This window comes from Melanotaenia boesemani, chromosome 11 (assembly GCF_017639745.1).
Source record: "Melanotaenia boesemani isolate fMelBoe1 chromosome 11, fMelBoe1.pri, whole genome shotgun sequence".
In the NCBI taxonomy this organism is placed as follows: Eukaryota; Metazoa; Chordata; class Actinopteri; order Atheriniformes; family Melanotaeniidae; genus Melanotaenia; species Melanotaenia boesemani.
The window spans coordinates 23,781,249-23,798,845 of NC_055692.1; the positions used below are offsets into that span (position 1 = coordinate 23,781,249).

Below are 17,597 nucleotides of genomic sequence, written 5' to 3' on the forward strand. Positions count from 1 at the left end.
TCCCTTACAAAATCCAGATCTGCACTGACCCCTGGTGGACAAAATAACCTGCTACAGAGTCATTTTTTATTATTAATTTAACCACTAGGGGCGCTACAGGACTACGTTTTAATTAGTGAGCGTGCGAATCCATATTTAAACGAATCATGCAAACTTGCCAGCGATAACAAGGAAAATAAACTTTGGCAAAGTTAAATATCAAGTTACAGTACATCCATTTGAATAAAATCAATAGCTGTGGAACGCACTGTACAAGAGAAAAAAAAAACCTCTACAGTCTTTATCACTGCTAAAGAGAGGAGCTGTGGTTGGGAAAAATATTCCAGTCTATGCAACCTTTTTTAAATTTGTCCAGTATTTTCCTTTTCCATGTTCAATTCAGCAGAAACTGAAAGGCAACACACAGACATATATAACAAAGAAATAAAACCAACATTTTAACTGCATAGTTGGACATCTGTATTGAAATATAAATCAACAAAAGAAATGTACATACAGCATTTCTGTCATTTCAAGTGAACCAACCCTTAAAATTGTATACACTGGAGTAACAAAAGCCTTTTTATTCACACATTTACAGCCATGTAGTTTTTTTCAAGTAATTTCAGAAACAAAAACAACACAAAACTTGGCAGCTGCTTTCAAGCTTTGAACCATGAAGTAATAAGCTTATTCCTCATGAGGAAAATAAAACCTTTTCTGTATATCATTTTTCAAATAAGTGTACATTATTATAATAATACATATTCAGAAAAATCATAAAGGGAATTAACTTCCGTGATAAGAAGCTAGGATCCAAAGGGGCAAGTTCAGATAATTATTATACTGTGAACATCACCACAAGTGCATCTGTTTGCCAGAAATGACCCAGTCCTGCTTCTGGTTCTGCTTCTATGAGAATCAGGCACTGTTCTCCAGAAGAGCCTCAAAGTCTGGGGAGCAAACCATTTTGTGTTTGATATTTCCTAACACAGTCAAGTTGCCAGTTTTTCCCTCTGTATTGACAGAAACCAGCTCCTGAGAAAAGAGAGGATGGAAGGAATACACAAAATTAAGTACACAAAATATCACAGTTATGTTAGGAAGATCAAAACAGTTGGCCTGTAGAGAAACTAAATCAGGCTGGACACAAAGAAAGGTAAAATACAGAGTGGCAGCATACCTGAAGGAACGAGCATGATGCTCCTAGAGACACATCAAATGTCACCTGTCCCAGCATGAGCTGTACCCGACCAGACTTACGCACCAGCATCTTTCCCACAACACCTTCTCGCAGATCTTTCAAACTGCAGCTGTTTTCTTCTGTGTCCTCTTCCTGTTAAAAAAACACTATTAAGAAACATAACCTACATATCACCATGTAGTAAAATGACAACACCTGCCACTTGTACCTGAGATTCCTTCAGAAGTACGGACTGTCCATCCTCTGACTGCACCTCAGTTTTCACCGGTCTGTGCTCTTTGGTGGGAGGCTGGCCGGGCAGCGAGTCAGGCAGCTGAATGAAGAACAGCTCCTCTCCTTTACTCAGACTCCATCTATGCAGCAGGTCAGGAAGAACTTCAGGCTCAGGCAGCGGAGGACGCCTGAAAGTTGCCTCAGTCTTTTTTATGTCACCTTCCTCTGGCTCTTGTTTCACTGAGGTCAAGGTAATGTGTATTAGAAGAGAGCAGTCATGTATTTGTACAAGGTGCTTGCATTATTCCATATCATATAATTGCATATTTCTGTGGAGTTAATCCTTGCCTACAGACCTCTGATCTGCAAGACCAAATCCACCACTAACACTATTCAAGTTTGGACTGAGGAGGTTTCCTAAGCCTTATGGGCTCAACACAACGGAGGCGACAAACGACGTGGACAGGCCAAACTCATCACCACCCAGGTGAAACCGAATACATGGCGGCAGCGTTGCGCATCACGCTCTCCGATCGCTTTTCTCCAAGAAATTTGATTGGTTACGATAGTGGAGGGAATTTTGACATTTTCAAAGCAGTCCGTGACAGACAAGGCATGAAAGATGAAGAGTCAGAAGATTTTGCTCGAATTAACAGAAATATTGCTGTTTACTCTACTTTATTTACATCTTTATATTTTGTGCATGAAGTATTGTAAATTATGGGAAAGTCAGACATCTAAAACGATCTGTTCCTCCATGTTGAAAGTGTTTGCAGACTGCGCTGTCTAGCCTGCTCTCAGCTCATTGGTCAGTTAATGAAGCCCCTCGCTGGTTGGTTGTAGTGCCACGTGATAGCGACAAAAATTGAACATTTTTCTATTTTCTTGTGTGGCGTTGCAAGCCCTCCTGTGCACGTCTACGTGAACGAGCTGAACATTTCACATGCACGAATGATGCCTGTCGCTTGGCTGGAGGAGAGCAGCGATTTTCGCCTCATCACACAAGTTCCATAGGAAATGATGGAGAAGGAGCGACGTCGCCTCACGTGTGTCGAGCCCATTACAGAACTGCTTTGAGCATGCAGACTAGAGAGTGTTCAAAGAGGACGCTGATTTGGAGGAATACATGTCTGTGCATCTGTCCTATGTTAAGTGATGTCCTATGTTCACTTCTGCACTAAAGCTGTCCTATCCACAAAGACAATCACGCTTTTCCCCAATCAGAAGCCATGGGTGGACAGCACAGTTCGGTTCCTGTTAAAAGCCCGGGATGCAGCCTACAGAGCAGAAGACAAACTGGCTCATAGCAGGGGGCCTGCAAAGAACTGATAAAGGGCATCCAACTGGCAAAACTCAGGTACAAGCAGCACACTGAGTAGCACTTCAATGACAACACACGTAACATGTGGAAAGGCATCAAGACCATCACAGAGTACAAGCGCAGACACCAGCAGGGCAGCCACAACCCCGCTATGTCTGACACCTTAAACAGCTTTGTCACATGTCTCGACACTACAGGAAGCAGAAGTACTGTTCACCCTCCACAGCCAGAATAGCAGCATCAGCCTCTTACCCTGCAGCTGCACTAAGGCTATGTCCACATGGCACTGAAGCCGGTTCAGGTGTGAAAACGGTGGCGAAAACTAGGAGAAGGGCTTTAACATCCGACACCGCTGTAGTACAAGGTTCAAGGTGCTTTATTGTCATTCCAGCATGAACATGACAGAACGAAATTAAGAACTCGAGGGCCGGTAAAACCCAAGAAAAAAAAAAAGAAAAAAAGAGAGAGCAAGAGAGAAATAAAACAGTAATAATAAATATATAAAACAGTAAAATAGCAGTTATTGTGTTCTGTTCATCAGTCTAACAGCCCCAGGAAAGAAGCTGGACCTCAGCCATGAGGTTCTGGTTTTAATGCTCCTCAGTCTTCGCCCCGAGGGCAGGGGAACAAACAGTCCATGGCGTGGGTGGGAGGGGTCTTTTATAATCCCAGAAGCCCTGCTCCTGCAGCGATTGTTGTAGATCTCACCAACAAATGTGAGACTACATCCAATGATTTTTTTTAGCCGATTTCACAATGCGTTGCAGGGCTTTCCTGTCCTGGACAGAGCAGTTGCCATACCACACTATGATCGACTGTGACAAAACACTCTCCACCCCACATCTATAAAAAGAGATGAGGGCTTGGAGGCCAAGTCCGGCAACCTTGAATTTCCTCAAGAAGTAGAGGCGTTGGTGAGCCTTCTTAATAATGCTGGCTGTGTTTGTAGACCAGGTGAGGCTGTCTGTAATATGTAAACCGAGGTATTTGAGGCTGGACACCATCTCCACTGCTAAGCCCATAATGTAAAGTGGGGAGGAGGGTGGCTGCCCTTCCTAAAGTCTACGATCAGCTCCTTCGTCTTTGCCACATTTAAACAAAGGTTGTTATTCTTACACCATGCCTGAAGATGTTGTACCTCCTGTCTGTATTCTGACTCGTCATCATGGGAGATTAAACCCACTACAGCTGTGTCATCTGCAAACTTCACAATATGACAACCTGGGTGAGTAGCCGAGCAGTCATATGTCAGCAGCGTGTACAGCAGGGGGCTCAGGACACATCCCTGCGGAGAGTCCGTATTGAGAGTCACTGGTGAGGAGGAGCGGCCATTGATCCTTACAGACTGTATCTTGTTTGTGAGGAAATCCAGTATCCAGTTACACAGTGATGGTTTCAGTCCAAGCAGAGCTTGTGGCATGATCGGCTGTGGGGGGTGCTAAAGAGTAACACTCCAAAGCTAGAGCAAAACAACGCATGCGCAGATAAAGGCTCACTGCATGTTGCAGGAAGTACACACTGGAAGCAGAGAAGAGAATATAGCTGAGGATTCACTGCGAGGCAAAAGAGAAACATTTCTTTGGACTAATGAAGAAGTTGAGCTTCTTCTTTTAAAAAAATGCTTGACTACGAAGCATAAACAAACTTGAGGAAGGGTGGACTGGGAATCGGCGCATTTGTCACATTGACGTCATATCCTCGAGTTGTGCAGTTTCACTGTACCCACAGTACCGCAGACGGTAGAGGACTCATACCTATCCACTTAGGTACCTGGCTTCAGACATGGGCGGTTTCATGGAGGCTAATCCCTGGCTTCGTGGGGATGAAAGGGTGGTTTGCTAAAATACTTTTGCGGTTTTACTGCAATCTGGCGTTGTGGGGACGGCCCCTAAGTGACTGCCACCCTGAGGTGGATCAACATCAACAAGGCTGTGGGTCCAGATAAGGTGTCAGATCAGACACAAAAATGGTGTGCAGACCAACTGGTGGAAGTTTTTCTGGACATCTTAGACATGTCCCAGCAGCTTTCCAAGATTCCTGTCTGCCTGAAGTCCTCCACCATTGTGCCTGTGCCTAAAAAACACAGCCATTACCTGCCTCAATGATTACTGCCCCATCACTGTCACCCCAGTCATCATGAAGTGTTTAGAGCGGATCCTCCTAAATCACATCACGGACGCCATCCCTGCTGGCCTGGACAGCCTGCAATTCGCCTACAGGAAGAATCGTTCTACAGAGGATGCTGTCTCAATAGCAGCTCACATGGCCCTGACTCACTGGTAGCATCCCAAAACCTACGTTAGGATGCTGTTTGTGGATTTCGGCTCAGCCTTCAACACCATTCTCCCGGATGTGCTGTGAAGATCCAAAACTTAGATTTGTCATCTTCACTCTGCACCTCGATCAGTGACTTCATCACCAACAGGCAACCAGGTGGCAAGGATAGGGAAGTCACCACAGATCCTCAACACTGGAACACCGCAGGGTTGTGTGCTCAGCTCTGCCCTCTTCACAGATGACTGCTTTGCCATCCACCCCACCATCATGGTTGTGAAGTTTGTGGATGATACCACCATGGTGGGTCTCATATCCAACAATGATGAGACCCACTAAAGAGAAGAGGTCCAGAGTCTCACAAAATGGTGTTCCCAGAACAATTTGGTTCTTTACATCAACTGTGCACACTCCTCTCAGGATACACGGAGAGGCAGAGAAGCGTATGGACTGCATTAAGTTCCTGGGTGCCTACATTTCCTCCGACCTCTCCTGGGCTGTGAACACTTCACACCTGGTGAAAAAGACCCAAAAACGTCTCTTCTTTCTCAGGAAGTTAAAGGGGACGGTCCTCTCTTCTCAGCTGCTTGTGACCTATTACAGAGCCACCATTGAGAGCATCCTGTGTCTCAGTGTGACGGTGTGGTATGGCAGCTGCACAGCACAGGACAAGAGGAACTTAGCCCGGGTGGTGAGGACAGCTCAGGGGATTGCGGGCCACTGTCGACCAGATCTGGACTCAATCTACACCACCCAAGTCCAGAAGAGGGCCATATGCATTACAGCCGACCCCACCCACCCGGGCAATGCACTGTTTGTACCGCTTCCAACAGGAATATTAAAACCACCACAAAAAGACTCAGAGACAGCTTCTTCACAGGAGCTGTGAAAGCAATAACCCCCTGTAGTTCAACACTTACACCCTACACCCCCTCTAGATGCTGACTTCAAAGCTGCTACCTGAAAAGAGTAAAAGAAATCTACAGTTACCTACAACTGCAGACTCCATGGCTTCAACATCAATCTCCGTTTTCTCCAGTTTAACAGCAACATGACTAAATTCCTCCTTGAATCCCCATCCTGACACAGCAAGGGGAAGCTGGACAGGGCAGCTCCTCTGCTCACTTCTCAGAAATGGGTCATCTATAAACTACAAGAGGGCAAAAAGAATAAAAAGAAACATTTGTGGAAATGTACAAAACGCATACTTAAGATAAGTGAAAACCAAATGACTCACGTTGTCTCGCTCCAGCTTGCGCAAAATCTCTTTGGTCTCCTCTTCAGTCTCCCTCTTCTCTTTTTTAATATTGATGATGGGTGAAGGTCCCATGCTTGGAGCATCTCTCTCACTTTCATAGCCACCTGTGTATGATGATTGGATTCACTTAAACCAAGATAAAATGTAAAATTATTTGGAGGTGCATTTATTAAAAACAAAAAACGACTTATCCAGTCACACTCCCCCACCTCTTCTTTTCATCATCATCTCTGCCGGGCCCTGCTCAAAAATTGAGTGGGACTGGATGGTATCTTGGCGACCGCGGCCCCTGCCTCTATCCCTTGGGCCCCGACCTCGACCGGCATCCCTCTGATCTCGCCTCTGCCCACCTTCAACTTTCAGTCTGTATTGATAGACACATAATCGCAGAGTGTCAAGGAAACACTTAAATATGTAATCTTGAATGCCTCAGGATGCATATGGACTTACTCTTCTTTAACTTTTCGGCCAATAATGTTGGGTGTAAATGTTTTCTAAAAACAAAGCAAATATAGAAACATTAGAAATGACAATTTACAGTTAGTTCTACAAATATTTAAACTCCTCGTTTTGATACAGGTTCATTTTTGTTTTCCAGAGCATTCTGCATTTTTTGCTGGAGTATTATGACAGTGATGTAATGCACAGCATTTTACCTTCTTTACTCCTCCCAGGGTGAGGTCTCTCGATCGCATTGTGGGAAAACGGCCAGAAGAGATGCCGGCTGATGGTCGCCGGCCCATCGGCAGTCCCCTGCTGGCTCCAGGAGTTGGGAGATGCTGACCACTAGGGTCACCCGAGTCTGCCATCCTGAGCTATAGCACAAGCAGAAGATACAAGCAATGCGTGAACTGTGTTTAGATAAGAGTGATACAATTTCAGTATAATACATAATCAGTGTTCAATTAATATCCATTCCCCCAAATACAGCTGAATTTTGTCAATTTTTGTTGACAACCAGCTAAAACTGTAGCCTGTAGTTTGTAGTCTAAACAACCAACCACTAATAATGACAACATTGTCAATCATTTCTAATGACACAATGGCAGCAGTTCCAACATTGTTGTATTTTACTGATTGTGTTTTCTAGGTAAACAATGTCTGTGTACAGGTAGTTACTGATATGAAAGTATTTTAAAAGCTTTACATTGGTTTAATATTATTAGCAGCAAATCCTGGAAACACATTAGGGGTTTAGACCCAGTTATTCTTCTCACGTATGAGCATTTAGAACAAAGCAGGTAGACCCATGATTACAAGCTAACTAGGCTTTAAAAATCTGCTCATTTAATTATTTAAAATACCAATGTCTTTTCTGAAAAGAGACAATTATTCCCAACGAAGAGCACACAAACCCCAGTTGTAGCACCTCTGCTACGCTTACTTTCAGTGACCTAAACAATGTCCAGCAAAATGCCGGCAGCAAAATTACTAACACGTGTCCAAATTTCAACACGAAAATATGGACATACTAGTTTACTGAAGTTTGGTGGTGTCGCTAACAATATTATCTGCGGTAGGTTCTTCTAGATGCTTACTTTATTTTTCCTCCGTGGTCCTTATTTTATAATTTACAAACCAAGTTATAAATTGTTTGCTGCTAGTGCGTTTTCTGACAGTGCTAACAACGATGCACGGCGCCATGACACTTCCGCTTTGTCGTCACCTTCTTAGCTCACGCGGTTCAAACATGCGCAGAAAGATCAGCCAACTATATGGCAAAAATCAAATATAAATCGAATAAAGAGCTTTTAAAATTGCCCTGAAACAGCAAGTTCCATATACGTTACGAACAGCTAAATGCTAGATAAAATGCAATGTACAAAAAATACATTCAGCCCATTTAAGCGCGACTTTAAATCTGTCATTAATTATTAAATAATTATTTTAAAATACATACTTTATGTCATCCATTCTGGAAGATGATCAAATTAGAAGATTAACAAAACTGGGAGAGTTAGAACTGGATATAAAGATTATCAACTATAGACTTAGTCTTTCCATGCAAAAAAAAGGTTTGTGGTTTACAGACAGCTCTGCATGAGAGGCAATCAGTAGCTTGGAAAAAACATTTTCACTCACTAGTCCACTGCTGCATCTGGAAATGTAACATGACACCGTATTACACAGGAAGAAAGCCATATAGACACATTACCAAATTCCCTGGACAAGCTTATCTCAAATGGACAGATAGACACCAGATGCTTTTTCTGGATGCACTTTTCAGTTTGTTTTTGTGAATGTAAAATCTGTCTTGTTTTAAGTGTCAGAGTTGAGAAGGACCAATCAGGGTATCATTAGCAAATGTTCAAAAGCAGTATTTGTAGTAGTATGAGTGTGAATTAATGTCTTTGGCAGCTGGCATGCTACACCATCAGATAAATGATTTTCATGTGTGTGAAAGTACAATTACTGCAGAGGCATACAATATATATTCAATTGTTGGAGAGAAAACTGCCTCCTTCAAGGTCACATCTTTTTCCAGACAATGAGACAAGCCTCATTCTTCACAACTTGCATCTGTGTGGTTTCATAGATGGGCCAGAGTTGTCTTCTATTAAAATCGTGTGACACACTATCAGGAGGAGAGTCAGAAAACAACAAACACACTGAGAATAAAATCAACCTGAGCAAGACTTAAGCTACATAATGTTTTGAAAAAATTAAATTTGCCTGTGTGTAATCATAACTCTAAATGCTTAGATTCCCCTTGTTTTTATTATTGCCCTTTCTAAACACACCTAACAAGCCTCACAGAAAAGCTACACTTACATCTGGAGTGGAAAGGGTTACTCGGACACCCTGTCATGCCATGACTAATGATGGATGATCGCAGTTTAATTACACTTTGAGGGTATCACATATCTGTGGCTGGCTGGAAATAAATGAACCTGCTCGATATTGCGTGTAGTCTGTGGAATTATGGCAATATATCATGGTCATTTCTGAAACAAATATTATGTGTTTGTGAAAGGACTGCACCCTCACTGTGAGTTTATCCTATTGTTATCTCTCTTTATCCTATGCCCACGGCTATTGTTTCAGCAGCAGATTATTGTGTTAATCTGAGAAGGATTTCTTTAATCTCTAATAGAATCCCGAATGAAATCATCTCATGAAGCTGAACCAGAAAGAAATAAAAAATCAAAAAGAAAACAACAACAACAACAAAAACACCCCCTGAAAATTAATGCCAGAGGAAATCTGCTTACTTTGGGCTTACATAGTGGCATCCCTCGCCTCCAGATAAACAGGGGGGAGAAGCCCTGTGGAGTTTGTCCATATGGCATAGCAGTTGGCACATGTATATTTTTTGAGGTCTTGATGGTGCTCTTTGTCATTTACTAGGGCATCACTCTGAGCCTAATCTCTTGGATAAGCTATTGAACAAAAAATGCAAAAATGGCTATTTTCTCCTTTGCACTTCAAGTGTCGACAATGTCTCCATATCAGAGAGGTTGACATTTATGCAAGCGGCCGAGTGTTTCAGACTATATTAGAGTGTGTGAGGATTTTGTGCCTCAGGGCAGATTTACTGCCAAGTGATGTGTTGTGTATGGTTTGCTGGCAGAAGAGTGATGCTGACAAGGTTGAGTGCATGTCCCACTGTGGTCACACTGCAGTTGCAAAATTTCCCTTCATCTTCATAATCTTTTTTTTTCTGTCTTTTATTGTTATTATTTTAATTTATTTTATTTTTCTTTGGTTGCTATTTATCCTGTGTGGCTGCACAGGAGTGAAGTAAACATCAAGCAGCGCTAAGAGCAAAAAATGAGATTGGGAGGAGGGGAGGTGTTGGGGGGTGGGGGGGTTAGGCTGTTTGTGTGACACAGAGAGAGTGAACATTCGGGAGAAAGAGGAAGAGAGGAGCCGGTGCATTCTTTTCACCTCCAAATCAGTTTTCCAGGAGGATCCGTCATCAATAGCAGAAGAGGCAAAAAGAGAGAGAATATAGGGCATTTCAGCCTGGCTTTACTCTTCTCCCATCACAAATCCAAGCCTCACATATGTAAGTGCTCTAAAATGACTCTGCTTGTGGATGCTTTCATTTCTGGGAAAATAAATTAATTGTATTTTCTTTTATGTTAAACTAAAGTCGATGAGAGTGCATTATGTTATGTTGAGGAGTTAAACTCTCTTAGAAGATTTAGACATAAAATCAAATTAATGCACAGGTTTTATTTGCACTCTACTTTGCTGATGTGCATGTGTGACGAGATTTTTGACAACTTTGGGTCTGTATTACATCCAACCAATGCCGTTTTCATGAAGCTGCACTGGCTGGCTCATGTGTTGAGATCAGTGCTCATTTTCCTGAGTATTAAGTCTCATGAATAGTGCAGAGAAACCCACTAATTTACAAGATCTCTCTTTTTAACAGCTTGTTTATTGAACTTTACCAAACAGATAATATTAGTTTCAGGCTCAGAGATGGCTTTTTTCAGATCTTACCTTAAAAACTGTACTGAGATCATTTCCTTTCTCCCTTTTACAGCTATCACAATGTAACTGAATTCTCCCTGGAAGGACAAAGAACTTTTAAACAAAAAATCTTCTGTGCCCCTCTCCTTATGCACTGCAGCAGCAGCATAATTTGTGTTTGTCACGTTACAGAGCAGAAACAACTCGATGTATGCATGTCTGGATAAATTATGCTTTCTGATATCAGTAATCCTCATAATTATCAGTTGGTGCCAGCTGGAGCAGCTGTCTATCAAAGTCATTACAAAAGTGGAAATAATTGGCTCCCTTTTTTCTGACTGACTTATAAATGAGGGCAGTGGAATTGTGTGAATCGTGTGGAAACCTGTATTTTAACTGTGTTCACATGTATCTGATCCGAAAAGTGGTGCACACGCAGGGGTGTGGGGCTTTGATGACTTGTCCTGTGAGAATCTCCTCTTGCCCCAGTTTCAGTCGCTGAAAAGACACCATGATTAGAAATTAGAGCAGCAGCTGGAAAACAGAGGCGTGGAGAAGCACGTGTGTGATGCAACCGTGCTGTCTCCTCTGCACATTCCCAGTGTGAGCGAGCTACCTCACAAATTTCACAGTTCACAGGCTTTAATGAGCTGGTGCAGTCTGTCCATCATCCTGACTGCAGAGCAACCTAGCAGACCCCACGGTCACACAATGACTGTGCTGTACAACTGGCATTTGAAGGTTCATACAAACAAAATAAGCATGTTATTTTTAGACTTTTCTGTGATCTAACATATGCTCAGTAAGAGGAAATTGCAACTTGCTGCTTTGGTGCAGAAATGTTGGTATTTGAGTGACGCTTTAAATATTGGAGGAGATGATTGCTCCATAGTTTGACTTAAAATTACAACTAAAGTAGGGGGGAATCGATGCCTCTGGCAAAAACTGGTTCATTGGAAGTGACTTCCCATTAGGCAAGATGTGAGAAAGTAACAGGTAATGAAACAAAAACTGACCAACAGCTCACTCGCCCCACCCAACACTCAAGGCTAAGTGCAGTCACCTGAATCAGATTGCTGACAACAGGCACCTAAGGAGTTATCATCATACATCACCTGCTGCTACTGGGGTTTAAACCTCCCTACTTTTGCTGAAAAGAGCTATTTGAAGCTTTAAATTCACTTGGTCAGCTTTTCTGCATGCATTTGAGCAAGGAGGCACAAGTATTTAAACTGTTTTCTGTAGTTTTAATTGTTGCTGACAGGTGCAGTAATGTGTGTGTTAATTAACCCTTGACTGAGAATTGGAGAAGACTGAGGGAGGCTGCAGATGTGTGGTTGCTGGGAGACTACTGTAGGTGGATTATGAAATGCAGAGGGAAAACAGAGGCCAGTCACCCAGCTGGGAGCATATTGAGTTGTGTAATGATGAAAAATGCCAGTTAAGTGCAGTGTAGAGGAACTGGAGAGAAAAAAAGGGAATTAAGACAGTAAATAAGAGGCTGGCACAACAAATGCTTAATGAGAGATGAATTTGATTCAGTTTGAAATATATTAATATGTATTGTTTTCAGCTCTTACAGTATAAATAGTATAAACTCTACAGCTTGTGACATTGTTCTAAGCACCCATATCCAGCACTGTTAAACAGTCCAATTTAATTTGACTATGCACTTTTATCTTTTTTTCTAATGGCAGATGACAGAAATGGAGGCCCCTCTTTCCACCCCGTGCAATATCAACATCTGTGAAGTGACTTGTGACTCCTTCCGCATCATGTGGGACATGACCCCTGAGGACACTGCCAGAGCCACACACTTCTTTATTGACCTGAGCCGCAAAGAAAACACAGATCCAAACCGCTTTAAACACAGGGTCTGAAACTGCTGCATGACCTCATGTACTGTCCCCTGCCTGTAGGGCGCCAAGCTGTTCATTTTTCACAAGGCTATAGACAAAAAAAATTTATTTAACTACAAGTAGAAGCCTGATAAAAAGCATGCATTTTAGTTTAGTTTGTTTAAGGGATAGTTCTGACTGCTTTATGATTTTCTGCAGTAGTTTGAACACAGTGTGGTTGCGCCCTTTCAGTCATTTCCAATTTAAAACAGAATGGAAAATATGAGCAGTCAACAGCTCCGGGCCAGTGACTCACATGCACATTGTTTAATTCTAAAACAGACAAAAGCTGATAAAGTCTGCAGCAGCGCAGAACAGTTAAGTTAATTACTTCCGATGCATACCATTAAGCTTACTATTTCATAAAAAAGAAAATAAAAGAAGAAAAATAGACATACGGCGGTTTTACGTCATTAAAAATATTTTCTGTTCACATTAAACTGTTAATACAGTGTCTGTAGTCCCTGACTCAGTGCATAAACTACATCTGCATAATTTAAGTATGAAGCACAGATGTTTTTCCTTTTAGCCACATTAGCTGCATGACCACAAGAGCTAATTGCATTCCTATTAACCTCGGCTGTACTTAGAGCGCCATCTAATTAGTGAATGTTAGCATGCTAATAAGCTAAGCAGAAATGGTGAACATGTGGTGATTACTATTTCTGGTTAAAAATCAGAAATCAGCATTTTCATTCTAAGTATAACATGTTTCAAAATATGCTGTAGTGCAATTATATCTGTGTATTTAGTATTTAAGTAATCAGACTGAGTTCTAACTCCATTGCTTAGGTGCAACATTTAGGTGATTTCTACTTCCACACATCACAAAGAATCCAACTAAATTAATTCATGTATACCATTCAGCTCTGTTTTTCCCACCATTTTTCCCATCTAATTTTATATCTTTTTCTTTTTTCCATTCCCATTTTCATTTAATTTTAGACTATTATCCTAAATGTTGAATAAAAATAGGAGCAAGTTTAAAAAGATGCTAAACACAGACAGTAATTCTGGCAGATTGTTAAGGATGCATTCAATAACTGAAAAAGTGCTTCTGGGAAGTCAAGGTAGGAATAATACTGAGTGAGATCTTCCTGAATGACGGTTATGTTCTCTCTCAGATCGCTACATACTGTGTTACAAACAAACTTGCATCACAGATGTTGCCATGGACATATGGACATCTGAGACTGTAGTAATTAGCTGTGTTACTTAGAGACCTTGGCTAAAACAAAGCTGCTGATTCAATTAGATGTATCCTAGTTACAGCAGCTGGGCTCGAAATGGAATATCATGCTAATAAACCAAAGTTTTTAGAGGAAAATGGTTGGCTTAACAGTTGCATTTACATTTTTCTTGCTTTGAAGTGTAAATTCAACACACAGCAGCATGTAATAGCCTTGCATATTGCCTCTGGTACCATCTCTTTCATGCTTTATTCTCCAGGATGTGCCAACCAAGTTGGTTGCCAAGGCTGTGCCTCTCCCTATGGCAGTTAGAGGACACTGGTTTCTCAGTCCACGGACAGAGTACTGTGTTGCTGTTCAAACTGCTGTCAGACAGTCAGATGGTGACTACCTGGTGTCAGAGTGGAGCCAGGTGATAGAGTTCTGCACTGGGGGTAAGATGTATCATCATACAGCTAAAGTCACAGCAGTAATTTGTGCATCAGATTATGAGAGCTTTGATCAAAATGATGTAAGGTAATGGCCATGCACATGGACAGAGTATCAAATTATATTCTCAGCAGCAGGTAGTCATTGGCATTTGAATGTGACACAGAATTGAAACCGTGTAATTTTGCAGACTACGCTATGGAACACCTACAGCAGCTTCTTGACAAAGCCAAAGGCTCAGCAGGGAGGCTGTTGAAATTCTCTGTTTTTTATCGCAACCAGCACCCAGACTACTTTGACTATGTCAGGTGAGTGCTGTTTTTTTTTTATTATTATTATTATCCGTACTGTATCGCTATGCTCCCAGCATTTTTGTGCAAAACATGCTTCCTTTTCATATCTTGAACTAGGAGAGAATGTGGAGGACTGATGCGTCCAGCCCTAAAAGACAGCAGTGGGAGTCATGGCTCTCCTATCAATGGCAAACTACAGGGAGTCTTCTTCAGCTGCAACACAGAGTTTGACACTGGACTACCTTCCAAAGACTCCCCCTACGGACCCCTGAGATTCCAGATCCCTGCTGGATACCTACTGAACCCCAACATCTCCCTGTATTTTGCAGACTTCTACTGTATGTACACAGCCTATCACTATGTGGTGCTGGTACTGGCCCCCGTTGGCACAGAGGGAGATGTCTTCTGTCGCACCCGCCTCCCGATGCTGGACTTGTCCTCCAACCCCTTCCTAACATACACTGCTCCCCAGAGGCAGGGGGAGGAGCCTCTGTACTGCCATGCTAGTGATGTCATCCTTGAGGTGCTCTTCACAGAGCCGGTTCATTTGGACCAGGGCAGCGTGGAGCAGATCAACGGGCACCACCAGCTCATGAGTCTAACTACAGCCAACGCCAAGAAGGACCCAAGCTGTAAAGTGTGCAACATCAGTGTGGGACGCTGAGGAAGATGCTTGATGTAGGACAGACATGTTTTTGACTCCATAGAGCTGAAAAATACAAAGTTGGACATGAAAAAACAGTTGAGCCCATCATGTGTAGGTCACCTCTGGGGCTGAGTCAAAGCTTTCCTCTTGCCTGGAGTAGAATAGTGACTTATTTATTTTATAATCACCTGGGAATGCAAATTCACAACTCCATCATGAACATATTTGGGAAATCATTGTTGCCCATACACGAAAGATGACATTAAAACATGTTAAATTTAGTATAAATATTCGGTACTTGCTGAAATTCATAAGAACTCTCTCCAGATGTCTAAATGTTTATTCAGTATTTTCCCACATGATGTGTTTTTCCTCTGCAAATTTTACGTGATTGTTTTACAGAAGACTGAATTTCAGACAAAGCATGATTTCTTTTTTAAATACTTATTATTCCTTTCTACAAAGTCACTGCCAAATGTCTTGCCATCAGTGCTACATTTCTCAAGCTCCAGTTCTTGCTTCTTTGAAAACTAACTGTAAAGTTTTAATTAGGGAATCCATCATAATTTATTTGCCACTGAACATTATAAATTTAGTGAAAGCTAATCAGTGGGTTGAGATATTGAATATAGGAGAAAGGTAATGGGGAAGATGATATCTCTAAGTTCCCTGCAGTAGCTCTGACAGCATGCCTGAGATCTGTAAACAGAGCTGAGCTAAGATTAGCTTCTTTCCTGCTATGGGTCTTCTGTTGGCCAGCCTTAGTAACCTCTGACCCACTCTTAGCAGCGCCTGCAGTGAAAGGGATCCCTTCCCTTGTCCACAACAGTAATTCATGCTGTTCACACTTGCCAAGATGTTGGACACGACACTCAAGCGTGGACTGAACATTTGTAGTATATCAAAAGACAACTGAAAGAGAAAACTAGATTAAACCAAGTCTTCTGTTTAAACAAAACAGCTACTTTTATTGAAAGATTAAAAAAAGCTTTGGAGTGACAACCAATCAAACGCAATAAAAAAGAAAAATCATACACACTTTAATTCACAGCTGGTACATGATAAAATAGTGCTCATTAATAGGCTGAGATTGTCATGCCTTTTTATTTAGATTCTTCTGTGGCAAAGATGTGAGTTCACACACACTATTATGCTGTAATTCTGTCCATTGTTATTGTCCCAAAAAGGCTCTTTCTGCCCTGCAGGAAGATACATTAAACAGAACTCTATCTTTCTCTTAGCATCGAGCACTTTAGGAATGGCTATGTCAAATTCAAAGATATCTGTCTGTGGTCCTCCAAAGCGTTTCTGAAGGTATGTGCAGGACACATCTCTGTAGCTTTGCCAAGAATCAAAGGTGATGCGCACACGCACATCCTTCTGGAAGCTAATATTCCTGACTCGTGCTGTACCTTGGAGGACGTGTTCATTAACGGTGCAATTCTCCAGGATGACCATGCTCTCTGCCAGTTTGGCACGAAAGGCCTGGAAATCTAGAGAGGGCTGTGGAAAGCCCAGTTTGAGCTGTGTTCCTGGGCAGCAGGTGCTGACCGTGCAGCTATAGCCATCCTCCGTCATGCTTCCTAAACCCTGCAACGAGGGCAGCGGGCCGAGATCAGACTGCTCCTCTTCATCAGAGAATAGTCGCACATCTGTTAGAGGGAATCCCCACGAGTCGGCAAAAACCACATGCTTGTTTTTGACTGGAATCAAAACATCATCATCCAGGTCATCCAAGAAAGATGGAAAAGGATGCGTCAGATAGGCTTGGGTCAACATGTCAACAGACAACGGCTCTGAAACTGGAGGACGGATGCAAGGCCGCAGGGGCTTTAGGATGGGAACCCACATGTGAGGACACAACTGTTTATTTTGGTTCAAGCACAGCCTGACAGCAATCTCCACAAGTCCAGCTGACTGGGCCATGGACCCCAGGCCAACCACTGGCAGGACACTGAAAATAAATTAACAAGGATCTTAATAAAGACTGCTGTTGTGAAGATATGATTAAACTTATATGTAATTTGCTTGTGAGGTGCATGAAGAAATGCATTACAAGATCAAAGTCAATGTGATCATTTTATTTTGCCTCACTTTGAAGAAGTGATGCGAGATAATTCACCCCACAGGCGCAGAATCAACACACACATCAGCCACTTACGTTGGGCTGGACATCTCTATGCTGATGTTATCCTCAAAGCTTGGCTGGAGTTCTGCAGAATAGAAGATAATATCTATATCTCAGTTATAAACATGTTTTGTTAAAACTTAGGTATTCTGTGTGCACAATGAAAATTATAATCTCAAACAAGGATGACATAGGTGCAAGTATTTTAAAAATCCCCACTTACAAACTCCTGTGATCGGCAAGTTGGATCAAGCAGTCAGTCATCCGTCAGCCCACAAGAGAATCTGCCTGGATGACCTATTTTTACTGCCTTAGTTAAGATGTCATGTAGTATACTCCTCC

At 42.1% G+C, this 17,597-nt stretch overlaps 3 protein-coding genes across 7 annotated transcripts; 1 reads left to right on the forward strand and 2 right to left on the reverse strand.

Moving 5' to 3' along the window:
• Positions 1–325: 325 nt before the first annotated feature.
• Positions 326–7,909, reverse strand: polr3d (polymerase (RNA) III (DNA directed) polypeptide D). Of its 2 annotated transcripts, none has more exons than XM_041999094.1 (9): positions 7,722–7,814; positions 6,906–7,064; positions 6,700–6,743; positions 6,459–6,613; positions 6,229–6,353; positions 5,982–6,141; positions 1,392–1,636; positions 1,163–1,315; positions 326–1,017 (listed from the first exon to the last, which is right to left on the reverse strand). In XM_041999094.1, the coding sequence occupies exons 2-9, from the start codon at positions 7,056–7,058 to the stop codon at positions 901–903; spliced, it is 1,152 nt and encodes a 383-aa protein (XP_041855028.1). In that variant the 5' UTR covers positions 7,059–7,064; positions 7,722–7,814; the 3' UTR covers positions 326–900. The 2 variants fall into 2 exon arrangements, with proteins under 2 accessions (XP_041855028.1, XP_041855027.1); XM_041999093.1 differs by having other exon boundaries at positions 327–1,017; positions 7,788–7,909.
• Positions 7,587–15,609, forward strand: LOC121648762 (phytanoyl-CoA hydroxylase-interacting protein). Of its 4 annotated transcripts, none has more exons than XR_006012031.1 (6): positions 7,587–10,258; positions 12,369–12,545; positions 14,019–14,193; positions 14,379–14,496; positions 14,599–15,242; positions 15,288–15,609. XR_006012031.1 is itself a non-coding variant. In XM_041999095.1 (5 exons), the coding sequence occupies exons 1-5, from the start codon at positions 11,871–11,873 to the stop codon at positions 15,143–15,145; spliced, it is 1,041 nt and encodes a 346-aa protein (XP_041855029.1). In that variant the 5' UTR covers positions 10,684–11,870; the 3' UTR covers positions 15,146–15,276. The 4 variants fall into 4 exon arrangements, 1 of the variants encoding a protein (XP_041855029.1); XR_006012030.1 differs by lacking the exon at positions 7,587–10,258 and adding an exon at positions 10,684–11,894; XM_041999095.1 differs by lacking the exons at positions 7,587–10,258; positions 15,288–15,609 and adding an exon at positions 10,684–11,894 and having other exon boundaries at positions 14,599–15,276.
• A 465-nt stretch (positions 15,610–16,074) lies between these two features.
• Positions 16,075–17,521, reverse strand: zgc:77112 (uncharacterized protein LOC406459 homolog). Its single transcript, XM_041999097.1, has 3 exons — positions 17,479–17,521; positions 17,289–17,340; positions 16,075–17,081 (listed from the first exon to the last, which is right to left on the reverse strand). The coding sequence occupies exons 2-3, from the start codon at positions 17,300–17,302 to the stop codon at positions 16,235–16,237; spliced, it is 861 nt and encodes a 286-aa protein (XP_041855031.1). The 5' UTR covers positions 17,303–17,340; positions 17,479–17,521; the 3' UTR covers positions 16,075–16,234.
• Positions 17,522–17,597: the final 76 nt, after the last annotated feature.

Coding starts and splice junctions, on each gene's coding strand:
- polr3d (XM_041999094.1), bottom strand. CDS start 7,058: ATGGCAGACTCGGGTGACCCTAGTGGTCAGCATCTCCCAACTCCTGGA. Junction 6,744..6,905: donor CCCTGGGAGGAGTAAAGAAG/GTAAAATGCTGT, acceptor CTTTGTTTTTAG/AAAACATTTACACCCAACAT. Junction 6,354..6,458: donor GATGATGATGAAAAGAAGAG/GTGGGGGAGTGT, acceptor CATCATACACAG/GTGGCTATGAAAGTGAGAGA.
- LOC121648762 (XM_041999095.1), top strand. CDS start 11,871: ATGCATTTGAGCAAGGAGGCACAA. Junction 12,546..14,018: donor CAAACCGCTTTAAACACAGG/GTCTGAAACTGC, acceptor TTTATTCTCCAG/GATGTGCCAACCAAGTTGGT. Junction 14,497..14,598: donor GACTACTTTGACTATGTCAG/GTGAGTGCTGTT, acceptor ATCTTGAACTAG/GAGAGAATGTGGAGGACTGA.